The sequence below is a fragment of the Equus caballus genome, chromosome 16 (genome assembly GCF_041296265.1).
Source record: "Equus caballus isolate H_3958 breed thoroughbred chromosome 16, TB-T2T, whole genome shotgun sequence".
NCBI classification, from domain to species: Eukaryota; Metazoa; Chordata; class Mammalia; order Perissodactyla; family Equidae; genus Equus; species Equus caballus.
This window is the reverse complement of record NC_091699.1, coordinates 19389822-19402978: the sequence shown is the minus strand read 5'-3', so window position 1 is coordinate 19402978 and position 13157 is coordinate 19389822. Positions and strand designations below refer to the sequence as shown.

At 54.0% G+C, this 13157-nt stretch overlaps 1 protein-coding gene across 6 annotated transcripts in view; it reads right to left on the bottom strand.

Moving 5' to 3' along the window:
• Positions 1-1833: 1833 nt before the first annotated feature.
• Positions 1834-13157, bottom strand: part of SSUH2 (ssu-2 homolog) — a 28409-nt gene continuing 17085 nt past the window's right edge. For 4 of the 6 annotated variants that reach the window (XM_014731445.3, XM_070238552.1, XM_023620045.2 and 1 more), the window contains 3 exons: positions 12537-12642; positions 10602-10709; positions 3603-5978 (listed from right to left, as the gene is read on the bottom strand). In XM_014731445.3, the coding sequence (XP_014586931.3) occupies positions 5832-5978; positions 10602-10709; positions 12537-12642 (361 nt within the window). In that variant the 3' untranslated portion in view covers positions 3603-5831. Of the gene's footprint in view, positions 2021-3602; positions 5979-10601; positions 10710-12536; positions 12643-13157 lie in introns of those variants that run through there. The other 2 variants (XM_070238550.1, XM_070238551.1) reach the window with 1 other exon arrangement.

Below are 13157 nucleotides of genomic sequence, written 5' to 3'. Positions count from 1 at the left end.
AGCTCCCCAGGTCCGGGTCATGTCTCTCTTTTAGCTGGAAATCTCAATTCCGTCAGCTGATGGGGAAAAAGCAAAGAACTGCCCCAGACTTGAAGACATAAAGATAAGCGGCAATGCCCTCCTCCAGCCTGGGGAGCAGGGTGGAGGGAGGGGACCCCAAGGTCAGATGCCCCAGGGCCCTTCTGCTCCAGATGAAGTACGGGAGAATTATCAGTTGCCCAGAGTACCACTCGACAGAACGTGCTATGGTGCTTTTTTCTCTACACTTTCCACTCTGAGAAATTACTCAATCAGAAAATAAGACCATGTCAAGGGTTTAATTCTCTTTTTTTAAAAAAAGAACAGGGTCCTGTGGTCCATTAGAGATGCAGCCCATCCCTTAGATGCCCAGAACATTAGTGAGCGGCTCTGGCCTGGCCCTGTTCAAGGGGCCTCCTGGAAGCCCGAGGTTTGGGGGGGCAGGTGCAGGGGCCGGCCAGGCCCACCCGCACCTCAGCCCAGCAGTGCCACCTGACCCCTGACCCGTGTTTGTATACCTGGGTCTCACATGAGATTTTGTTTGGGGGAGATGTAAACGGTGCCATAAAAAAGAAAAGGAAAAATGGGCTCCAACCCAACTCTTCATAGAGCAAAAAGAAAACTGAGGCCTGAGAGGTAAAAGGGTCCCCCAGCTGGTGGAGCCCAGACTGCAATGAAAATCCCATCTTCTTTCTGTTCAATCAACATCCAGCACCTCCATTCAGTCTTTGGGTCACACTTGGCAGTGTTTCCTGACGGGCACCACACGCATGTGACATTCTGCCCCATGGGGCTGGTGGTCCAGCGCAGGGAGCAGACAAGTCAGATCACGGAACAAAGATGCACGCAAGTGACGCGGAGATGGAGCGCCGAGGACGGGCCATGGATCTGGCCCTACCTGAGGCCGGCAGGGGAATGTCCCACGGAAGGGGCACACGAGCCGAGCTGAGGACGAAGAAGGGGGTGGGCAGGGAAGCCTGGGCCCACGGGCAGTGTGGCCCAAGCTGCTGCTGGCCCCCTGGAGCAGCGCTATAGGAGCAGCACTCAACCCCGGCCCCAAAGGCTCCATCCAGGGAGCGGCCGGCCTTTCCAGTCCCGAGCCCCTGCTGACGCTGAGCTCCCTCTGCACGGCTGATCTCCTGTAACCTCTTCAACCCGCCCTGCAAAGCAAGCGTGTCATCCTTCTCACGGATGGGGAAACTGAGGCTCAGCGAGGTTAACAGAATAGCTGAAGATGGGCAGGGCCCAATGTGAACCTGAATGTGTATCATCCCCAAACCCAGGCTCTTTCCACAATCCCCGACCGTTAACATGAACGAAATGAGACTGGAATTCTGAGTGTCCAAGCTGCTGTATCTGGAAGGTTCTCTCCTGCTGAGAAACATAACTCCACTTGGGTCATTTGTCCTGACTGAAAAAACACAGTGTTCTCATCACTTTCATGTCAAGGGCTGCACGTGAACTAGGGACTGAGGTCACCCCAGTAAAACCAGCTGACCGCATGGTGAAGGCTGAGGTACTGGGAATCACAGAGAACGACAGGGACCCGGAGGGAAGGGAGGAACCCTAGGTGGGGGGAGGAAGTCCCTCTTACCTTCTCAGCAGTGATCCTCCCCATCTGGCAAACACACACGCACACACAGATATACACATGCACACACACACACGATGCATGCATACCATGCACACACACACACACATGCACATAGGCACACACCATGCATGCAACATACACACACACACACACACCCCATCACTTCCAGGACCACCTGCCTCCCTGAGACCTGCAGGAAGTAAGCGCAAGGTCAGTCCATATTCCCATTTTTTTGTTTTGTTTTTTTATTTTTTTTTCCTTTTTCTCCCCAAAGCCCCCCGGTACATAGTTGCATATTCTTCGTTGTGGGTCCTTCTAGTTGTGGCATGTGGGATGCTGCCTCAGCGTGGTTTGATGAGCAGTGCCATGTCCGCGCCCAGGATTCAATCCAACGAAACACTGGGCCGCCTGCAGCAGAGCGCGCGAACTTAACCACTCGGCCATAGGGCCAGCCCCAGTCCATATTCCCATTTTTGATAGTCAAACTGCAGAGGCACAGCAGCTCTGCAACCCCAGCAAATACCCGGAAGGGAAACGCAGGACTCAGGCAGGGCAAGGACCCAGTTGAAGTCTCGCCTCTTTGGTATAAGATGTCAAAGTACACAGGAAACTCCAGAATGCCATCATGGATAAATCTAGCACTTTCTGCCTGCCCCTTAGTGGACAGGTAGCCAGCACCCTGTCCTCCTTCTGATTTCACTGAGGCTGACTCTACCTTGGGTGGGGCAGGGGGGACGTCATGTGACCTAGGCTGACCAATTCAGTCACTGCATTCCCCGCTCAGTGATTGGTTCAAGAATGGGCATGTGACCTGGGACAAGCCACTGAGAGTCTTCCCTGGGACCATTGTGGGAGCTCATTGGCAAATTAGCTTATAGCACCCTCTTCTCTGGGATCACTGAGCTCATAGGATGAAATTCTGGAACTGCTGGTAGCTGTCTTACTACCAAAGGCGGGGAAAGCCTGGCTGAGAGCAACATCAAAAGACAGCAAAGCAGATAGGAAAGGCAGAGGGCAGGAGGACCAGGGAGACTATGTTGGGATAAAATCCTTTGAATGCCTGGATCCAGCTATCCCTGAAGCTGGTAAACTTTGTTAAGGTATAAGAGCTAATCAATGACCTTTGCTGCTTAAGACAATTTGAGTTGCTGTCACTTGTAACCACCACCACCAACTTGGGTCTTACGCATCCTCATCTTATCAAGCTCCCTCTCACGTTGATTCTTTCATTTTCCTCTGCTTATATACAGACTCTCCTGCTATCCTATAGTCTTGGAGCAGAGACTTCAGACCTCCGTGAAACCCCCGCTAAGCCCAGCATGGCTCTGGCCACCTGGCAGAGACCAGGGACTGTCAGTGACTGGTGAAAGACAGGGCTGGTGTCCTCCTTCGGCGGAGCAATAAAGAAAAACCAAGAAAAACTTGGGTCTGATGTTCTTCTAATTCAAAATGAATCAGGCCCAGAGCCACGACCGTGGTGCCCAGTTTTGAGTTAGGGCTGTCGTTGCGTGCTGCTTTCTACCCCCAAGTGACTTCAACTGGGTCTCGGGCTCCAGAGTAACAGCCAGCTCAGCCCCAGGGTAACAGAGAGGGGCAGAAATAGCAAGTTAAGTCATATCCTGGCTGCCGCGAAGCTCATAAGCACAGATAACACTGCAGGGGAACACGCACCAGCTATCAGACGGCTGGAGGATCCCAGATTCATGTGGGATTTTGCCAGAACCATCAGAACTAAGGGGTCCTGGGGCTAGTGGCTCACTGGTGCCCCAGTGGAACAGTGTCCCTTTGGACCCACTTCATTCCAGCTGGATTTTCTCATTGGGTTCACAGCCAACAGTGCGTGTGGGCCAGTGGGCTTCAACCTAAACACACTCAATTCTCCTTTTTTATCCTAAAATGAAATTCATTTATAGCCCACTTACATACCATTATTTTTTTTAAAAGCAATTTAACGCTCAAACTGAAATACAAAGGAGAAATGAGAAGAAAGTCGTTTTCTTAATTTGTGTATTTCAATTTGCAACTGCTCAGGCGTGACCGCGCCGGGAGGCGGAATGAAGTCGTCAGAGTTACAAGCTTGCACTTCAGAGAAGTGAGAGGATCAGAAGTCATTTCAAAGGAGACGTGGAGGAAAGGCGAGGAACAGAGTGAACGCTAAGGAACAAATGAGCACCGCAGGACGGACTAGCGGGTGCGACTTTGTAGACCTGAGCTCTAGATGAACGTCAGGGCCACCAGCAGTCGTGTGAGCCGTGGAGGCCGCTCCATTGTCGGACGCGCCCAAGCATTGCTGGACATCAGCTTTCCTGGCCTCCAGCCACCAAATGCCAATAGTGTTGATTCCAATCATTGCAACAACCAAAAACTGCGCCCTCCATTTACACAAAGCCCCTTGGGGCCAGAACTATCCCCTTTGACATGGAAGGCCAGAGGCGTTGGCCTCCCAGACTTGAGCACAACAGAGCTTCAGGAGGAAGTGCAGGTGGGAAGTCTTGGGGAACCCTCTCTCTTTTCTCTGTCACCAGCAGGCTCTGTCCCCAGGGACCAGAGTGCACCCCACCAAAGGATGCACATCGTCCTGCCCTCAGGCTCCCCCACATGCAGAGCCCTTGGCATTGGCTGGGAGCAGCGGGAGCAGGAGGTGAAATCTGAGCCTGGAAGCTTTGCTGGGCTCAGGCGTCTCAGGGCCTCCCAGGTCACTTCCCTCTGCTTCTCAGTCGGGTCCCCCTTGTCTTCCATGCAGTCCCGAGGGCGCCAGACACCACTCTGAACCCCACTGCTCCTGTCAACTAGGCCCAGCAGTGTGCAGCTCAGCCAAACTCGGGGAAACAGCAACACCCGAAGAGAATACGGGGAACCCTGGGGTTGGAGTAGCAGCAGGTGAGGCTGCAAGTGCTCATTTGCATATCATTTGTCAAGGATGCCCTGGGGGATGGCCTCAGACTCCCCGAGTCCCCCCAGCCAGGCCTATTACGTCCACACCCTCTCACCCCATGGGGGACAAGGGCTGCAGGCCAGCAGGAGCTTGGGGATCAGGAGGGTACAGACTGGCCCTCTCGGGGTGTGCCAATCCCCTTATCGGTGGCGACAGGTGTCATAAGACAACAAAGGCCTCTGGTTACCCACAGCCAGGTTCACAGAGGACTGCCTGGCCCTGCACCAGCCCTCTGAAGCCACCTGGGCATTCAGTCTGCAAGGTGTCCCCTCCACCCGCCCAGGCTGGCTGCACCAGGTGGGAGCTCCGGCACATGACTGGGTGCATAGGACACCCAGGTCACATCCCACTCTGTGGGCAGGTTCTAAGGCCAGCACGTGATGTGAGGACGTGCACGTGTCCAAAATCACTCTCTGAAATGTACCCCTGCAAAGGCGCCACGTCAGAGATCGGCACAGACCCTCAGTCGACCCAACACAGCACGTTTGTTCTCCATTTAGGGAGTATATCTCTGTTTCTTCAATTGGGCTGTGGCTGAGGGGTGCTCACCCTTTGCCACGTTGTGAGGAAGCCCATGCTGCATGGGGAAGCCACGTGTTGGTGTTCCAGCGGATGGCCCCAGGGGGGGTCCCAGCCAACCACCACCGTCAACCGCCAGATCTCAGGGGGAACCAGCATTCAGATGATCCCAGCCCCTGCCCTTGAGCCACCCCAGCCTTCCAATCTCCCAGGTGAGGCCCCAGACATCCTGGAGCCAAAAGAAGCCATCCCCCCGTGGCTGTGTCTGAAGTCCTGACGCACAGAACGCGGGGGGCCGGGGGGGGGGGGTGGCGGAATTTGGTATGCTATGCCTAAGGGCAATATTTGGTGTGCACGAAGGGGCAGCCAATTTGTGTGTATCTTTAAACATTTCCATAATGCTCAGCCTGGCCAAAGACTCCCACCAGAAGAGGCACACCAGTGCCAAGGCCGACCCGGGAAAAGCAAAATCAAACCACACACTCACTGAGACACGAGCTTGGAGACCGGGGCAAACCCCGCCATTTAAATTATTTGTCCTAAAGGAACGTGCGTAGATGAATTCTCGGGTTAAACACATGACGATTCCACCGAGGGGCTCCGGAAAGACTTGTGGCTTGACAGACAATAAGCTGAGTTCTCTGGAAGGACATACCAGGGTTAGTATGTGACTGTCCATTGCAGTCAACAACTAGTGAATTCAGAGACCTTGGTTGTCCTCCTTGGCGAACATGAGTGACAGGCCCGGGAGACAGCTGTGCCATGTCAGATGATGGTGCAGCCACAGCAGTACCGCTCGGGGTAGTCCACCACATATACCTTGTGGTCGGTGCCATAGACATAGTAGACAGAAGTCTTTCCTTGATACCAGTAATGAACTTCTGTGAGGGGGATCAGCTCAATGGTCTGGCGCTGAGGAAACAATTGGCCAAGAAAAACTTCAGCCTTCTGTTCAAGTCACTCACCTGCTCAAGAACCTTCAGTAGCTCCCTACTACCCAAGGGATGAAGTTCATGCTCTGGAGTTGGCATTTTGGCTCTCATCTCCCTCTCTAGATGTATCTCCTACTATGCTTCTTCACATACCCTAAGCTCTGGCCCAAATCGACTTCTCATCTTTAGCCACCATCTGATTCTGGGTTTCACAAAGGAGGGAAACAGGTATCCCCAGGGGCATTCTAGGATGTATGAAAAGCCACCAGCCAAACAGGATACCTTCCAGAAGCATTAATTTTTAGATAGGGGGAAAGAATGGCAGTGAAAGGTGGAGGATAAAGTCATTTTAAACATTTCTAATATTAAAACAACCATGGAGATATTAGGAAGTAGATTTACAGTTTGAATGAAATTTGGCACCACCAAACATTGACACCAAAGAAATCTCAAAGTAAGTGGGTCGGTTCAGGCTATTTCCTCAGACTCCTCCCTCCCCCCACCCTGGTTGTGCATCGACACTCCTTTGAGAAAAGCCTTTCTCAAATATTCCCCTCCTTTTCCAAAAGGGGAAACTGAGGCCTGTGGGCTCATGGAATTTCAGGTTTGGACAATCACCCAGGTCCAGTCCCATCTGTTTAATGCTCACATCTCCTCCCCAGCATCCACCTCCAGCTAAGAGCCCAGGGTACTCACCACGCACCCCCCCCCCCCAAATGGTCCTAAAGTCTCTTTCTCTGGCCCCTTCTCTGAGCAGTTACTCAACAACCTTCCAAAATCTCAGGGCCCTATGCAGAACAGAGCAGCCCTGCCTTGGGAGAGAACACTGGCCTCCTGTTGAGACACCCATCTCCGTCAGCTGGTGGTACTGTTTTGTTAGGGACCACTAGGTACCTGGCTGACATAGGAAAGTTACTCCTGGTCATTGAAGCGAAGCTTTCTTGGGGACTAACTGTGGGCCAGGCTCTATGTCTAAACCCCTACGTTCTTCTGCACCTGTTGCTCCCCTGTCCTAGACTCAGATTTAGGGATCCCAAACCAGAGGGAGGTGGCACGGCTGGCCCAGAGTCAGACCCTCCTACTTGCAGGAAGTTCCCCTCCTTGGGGAAGAGCCCCAAGTCCTCTCGCTGTAGGGCATGGTCCAGAGGCCCCAGGGCAAAGCAGGAAACAGGCCGGGGAGGGGATTTCGAGAAGCAGGCTCCTTACTCTACTGGAGCGGCAGTGGAGGGGCAGCGTGACATTGTGGCAGGAAGGGGACCCCGAGTCAGGGCATGCATTTTCCATGAAGCTTCCTGTGTGGTCCTGCACTTCCTTTCTCTGGGCCTCGGTTTCCTCATCCGTAAGGTGGGGATAAAAACTTCTACATCACAGAGTCATTGACAACCAAATGAGATCGTGACACTGAGTTTTCTCCGTATGCCAGAAATTGGTCTCCAAGTGATAATTTTGGAAATAAAAGATAGAAGACCCTTCTTGACATTTTGGTACAGAGGACCCAAAATGGGAACTAAGAGGCAAGAGGAGATGGGAGCCAACATCACTGCTCAGAAAGCCTGGACAGTGAGGTCAGGACCACTCGTTTCCAGACTTTTCTACTAACATCAAATGGTGCTGGTCCGGTGGCACAGCGGTTAAGTGCGCACGTTCTACTTCAGCGGCCCGCGGTTCGCCGGTTCAGATCCCGGGTGCGGACATGGCACTGCTTATCAAGCCATGCTGTGGCAGGTGTCCCACATATAAAGTGGAGGAAGAAGGGCACGGATGTTAGCTCAGGGCCAGTCTTCCTCAGCAAAAGGAGGAGGATTGGCCGCAGATGTTAGCTCAGGGCCAATCTTTCTCAAAAAAAAAAAATGGCCAGCACAATAATACCATCCCCACCCCGACCTGCCCCCATCTGTTTCCGATTCGAAAGGTCTCTAACTTTGAGACCACAGATGGGTCAGGACATCAAACGCCATCAAGCAATTATCTTATGATGGGCCGTTTGTCTGTCTGTGCACGGTGGTCACGCCCCTGGGATGAGAGACTCCAGGTCTGAGAGTAACAGTGAGGCCCAGTGTCACGCCAGCTGCCTCGTCCTATTGGAGTCCACTCGCGAACTTCTCCATCCTGAACAAAATATCAGCCTGAATCTTTGTCTACACATCCAGGACCAAAAGACAATTTAGGAAAAAGATTCACAGACGTGGCCTGTTCTCGCATTACGTTCCCTTTTAAGGAAGAACGTGCGTCTGCCCTGGTTGCCCCTTCCTTGCTCCAGGACTGGCTCGCAAATGGCTTGTGTTGCCCGAGACAGGGCCGCACTTAGGGGAAAAGCCCCAGGAGCCCCAGGGTCTAAACCGAGGCCTGCGCCTCCAGCCTAGATCTCAGGCAGGCACTTCCCAGCTGCCAAACGACGGGTCCAAAAAGGATGCAAATTGTCAGCTCTGGAAGCAAAACAGGTCCAGGGCGACCACTAGTGTCCAAGCTGCTAAAATCATGTCCTTCCCTCTTCCCAGTCCTGGATACCTCAATATCTGGGCTCTTCGCTGTCACCCACACCATAGGACACTAGTGCAGTGTGAGCAAGCACCCTTGGAGACCGTTCTGGAGTCTTCGTGGACATCGTTCTCGTGCCCCCAGGTTCCCTCGAATCTGCTTCTGCACATCCACCCTCACCACTTCTACGCGCTCTGCTGCTCACAGCTCAACTTGCTTCTTCAGAGAAGAGATCCTTGTGCGGAGCTCTCTACCCACACGGCGAGCAGAAAGCCCCTGGGAGGATGTGCCATGGCTGGAAGGTGCCAGAGAACAAAATCCCAGCTCCCTCGCCTCCAGGCGACAGCGGCTGAGGGATGCTCACCCTCAGAGCTCCCGTGGGGTGGGCAGAGGCTGGCCTCCCCCTCTTCCAGCCCCGACACCCCCACCCCTTTCCTGGCTTCTCCTGGGAGCCCTTCCTTAATAAATGACGTGCACACAAACCCTCCTCTCAGAGCTGCTTCTGCAGAGCCCACCCAGGGCCAGGGCCAACCTCTCTTCTTTCACAGATGAGGACATTGAGGCCCAGGGAAGGGAAGAGCGGGCTTCAAAGCCACAAGTGGGTGCCGCCGCTGAGAAGCAGGCCCTAGGCTGGTAACTGACTTGTCCCTGCAGAATCTGGCCCAAGGAAAAGGCCCTAAATGCCCCCCATGGCTGTTACCCCTGCAAACCCTCGCTGGCTTTCAAAGAGGCGCTTGCGTGTCTTGAATGTGGTGAATTATACATTTAGCTTGGAGACGGGAAATTTGGGTTCTCCCCCGCGCTCTTCCACTAAGAAGCTGTGTGACCTTGGTAAATGACTTGCATTCTCTGAGCCTCCTCTGATTTATTGGAAAAGTCTTGGGTTTGGACTAGACCAGGGGTAGCTGAAGATGGCCCAGAGGCCAAAGCCAGCCGTCCGCCCATACAGTGTCTTTAGCATTTTTAGAATTTCGTTCTCGATATCGAAATATCAGAAGGTTTCATATACAAATCCGGACTTCAGAAGGTCTGGAATCTCTGCCCCTGTCCTACACAAAGCTGAGTGGTGGTCCCCTTTGGATAAGGGGGCTCTGCCACCTGGCTCTGCCCGGCCTGTGAGTTCGCAGTGCCCCAATTCCATGACTTCAGAGGTCCATTCCAGCTCCAAGATGGGCATTACTAATTTTAAATCAAATGCATCCTGCTCTCTCCCACAAATAGGGGGGATGTGCAGAGAGAGAAGGGGAAATACTCATTGCTAAGGGAGCAGAAGGAGAAGGGACATTTTGAGCACCAGGTCCCAGCACTTACAGCGAATTACCTCATCCCTATGGAACCCTCCGGGGCGGGGCTAGAGGCTCTTGCTCACAGTTGAGAATCCTGACTTCAAGGAGAAGGAGGTAACCGGCCCAGGACCACCGTGGGACAGGGGAGAACCGAGGACCTGAGCCAGCCTGTAAAACTCAGGCCCCGCTGACAGACCCCCTCACGGAGCTCGGGCGCTGGGCGTTCCCTGGCAGAACCCCCATCCTCCTTCCAGGTGCCCCAGCTGCTGCCAAGGCCACCACTCAGAGCAGCTTCTGGGGACGTGACAGGCACCACCGCCACCTGGTGGCCATCAGGATGCAGCACCAGGCCATCCCTGGCCGTGGATGCTGGGAGAAGACTGGCCTGGGATTCGGGAAGTGCCCTGGGGGCAGGACCCTGCCTATGACCCTGGATCTCCAGCTTTCCCTCCCCTCTCTGAAGCCAGGGGGTTAGAAGCAAAATCACACGGAGCCACATTGCTTCCTGTTGCTCTCGGGATAAAAACCCAAAGCTCTCACATGTCCAGCGGACCCGCCTGCCCCCGAGGCCCCAAATGCTCTGCTCTGTGCCCTCGGCCACTCTGGCCTCAGGTCTGTCCCTAGTGCTCCCCGGGTTCCTAAACTGAGTCTCCTCCCCTCCATCCACCCCTGGTTGACAGCTTCCTCATCTGTCCTCCCTGCCATTCTCAGAAAGGAGCCTCCCGGCAAAGGGAACACCCCCTTTCCTCCTTTATGTGACGAGAGAGACAGTGTCCTAGGAGCCCCAGCTGGCCCGGGAGCCTGCCCTCCCGATGGCCCCAGGCCCCCACTCCACTCACCTGCTGCAGGACACGGGCCCGGGAGCCCAGGGCTGCGCTGTGCTCGGCAATGCCCCGCTGGGAGGCCAGCGAGATCTCCCGCAGGGGGAAGTCCACAATGGGGTACACCTGCAGGGAGAGACGCGGACGCCCTTGCTGCCCTGGCCCAGATTCCCTGATTCCCACAGAGAACAAGCCTAGAGAGGGAGGGGCCCCAAGGCCTGCAGCGAGCTGGTGGGACTTAAACCTCTGGGTCTCCTTGCTCACCCACATTCCAGCCTCGGGAATTCCAACAAAAAAGGGGGGCTATAGACTCTAGGGAGAGTACTCCTTCACCTGCAGCCACTCGGCCCCCAGCAAGGCTTTGCTGCCGCCTAACTGGGGCTTGGGGTGGGGCCAGGCCTCCTAGCGGCTGATGCCTGAGGTGAGCCTTTAGGAAGCCGGAGTGGTTAGAAAGGAGGCTGAGGAATAGCATTCAGCCATAAAGAAGGAAGGCCTGCCATTTGCGACAACATGGACGGACCCTGAGGACCTTATGCTAAGTGAAATAAGTCAGACAGAGAAAGACAAACGCCATATGATGTGACTTATATGTGAGATTTAAAAAATAAAGTGAGCTCATAGATACAGAGAATAAATTGGTGGTTGCCAGGGGAAAGGGGAGTGGGTGGAGGGGGTCAAAAGGTACAAACTTCCGGCTATAACTAAGTCCCCGGATGTAATGTATGGCATGGTGACTCTAGTTAGTAATACTGTATTGTGTATTTGAAAGCTGCTAAAAGAATAGATCATGAAAGTTCTCATCACAAGAAAAAAAACTGTAACTATGTACAGCGATGGATGTTGACTAGACTTATTGCGATCGTTTCACAGTACACACAAATATCGAATCATTACGTTGTACACCTGAAACTAATAATGTTACATCAATTATATCTCAATTTTTAAACATTCATATCACAAAATGAAAGAAGCCCATCCGAGAAGGCTACATACTGTAAAAAAATAAAAGGAGGCTGAGCGCCCGGCCCTCTTAGAGAAAACGGCACAAGGAGCCTGCTCAGATGTCCGGTGAAGGCCAGATCCCCGCAAGGCCTACAGCAGGGAACGGCACATCTTTTCTGTAAAGGGATAGAGTGTGGGCCATAGGGTCTCGGTCTCAACTACTCGACTCTGCCCTTGCAGCAGGAAAGCAGCCCTGGACAATATGTAAGCAAACACGCATGGCTGTGTTCCAATAAAACTTTATTTATAAAAGCAGGCCAAGGGCCGGAGCTTGCTGACCCTTGGCCTACGAGACCCTCCTGATCTGGCTGCTGGCACCTCTCGTGTCTTAGCTCCTCTCTCCGCCCGGCTTATACCCCTCCAGCCCCCCTGCCCTCTGCTGTTCCTCACGGCCTCTGTTGTGCTGCTCCCTCCGCTGGACACCGTTGCTCTGAAGGCCACGTGGTCCACGCCCCCACTGCACTGGGTTCAGTTCTTTGCCAGGGTCACTCCCCGCTCCCAGCTGAAACATCCCCCCACCCCTCCTGTCTCTTTACCCTGCCTGTGTATTTCTCACCGACCCTATCACCATCTGACACTGTGGTGAAAATGTTATTATCTTCTTCTCCCTCACCAGACTGTGAGATCTCTGAGGGCAGGGATTTTGTTCTGTGGTATCCCTGGGGTCTGGAATAGGGCCTGGTATAGGAGGAGGGTCTCCAGGTTTGTGGGGGAGGGGGGGGAGGAGGAAGGAGTGAGGGGAGAGGGAGGGAGGAAAGGTTGAGGATGTGGAATTCAAGAGAGACCTGGCCCTATGGGGTCCCAGCAGCCTCTGTTCCACAGGGGCAGCTCTGTTCCCATCCAGCCTGTCTTTCCAAATGAATGCACCCCACAGAAAGCCACAAGACCCAGCCTCACAGGAGGGGAGGAGGAGCCAGCCTCCTCTGTGGGAGTCTGCTGAGCCCCCCTTACCATCGTGTTCTCATCCTTAAAGAGGTTTTCCCCTTTGGCTTTGGCAAGGAGCTCCGCGGGGCAGTCCAGCTGGTGCTCAGTCACAAACTCAAACAGGCTGTTCTTCCTGGAAGTGAGAGGACGAGGGATGGAAGACGCGGCACGTCAGGCTAAGAACGTTGGTCGGAATCAGGCAGACCTGGGCTGGAGGGCGTGCATGACTACTGGTGGGACCTCGGGAAAGTTCTTTAGCCTCTGCGCCTCAGCATCCTCATCTGTAAAATGGGAAACTAGTAAAGGACTCCAGTTCCCTTCTGTTACCTCACTTCATCCTCACCTGTGCAGTGCTTAGCAAGGAGAAACGGTTTCTGCACGGGAGCCTTCCCGGCCCTGGGAATTTAGGACGCAGGGACTCTGTTCCCCGACGGGAACGCCCGCGTGCTGAGTGGCTGCTGCCCTACAAGGTGGTGATGTCAGGATCTGAACTCGGGTCTGTCTGCTCTCAAGACCACCAGCATCCCGCGCCCACGCTGTCTCTTCCCAGGACCTCTCCCCTCTCCAGTCGCTTTAAACCCTTTTCTCCCAGCAGGTCCCTGCCCTGTGGAAACCCCAACCCAGTGGAGTTTCTCTGCAGAAACCAGT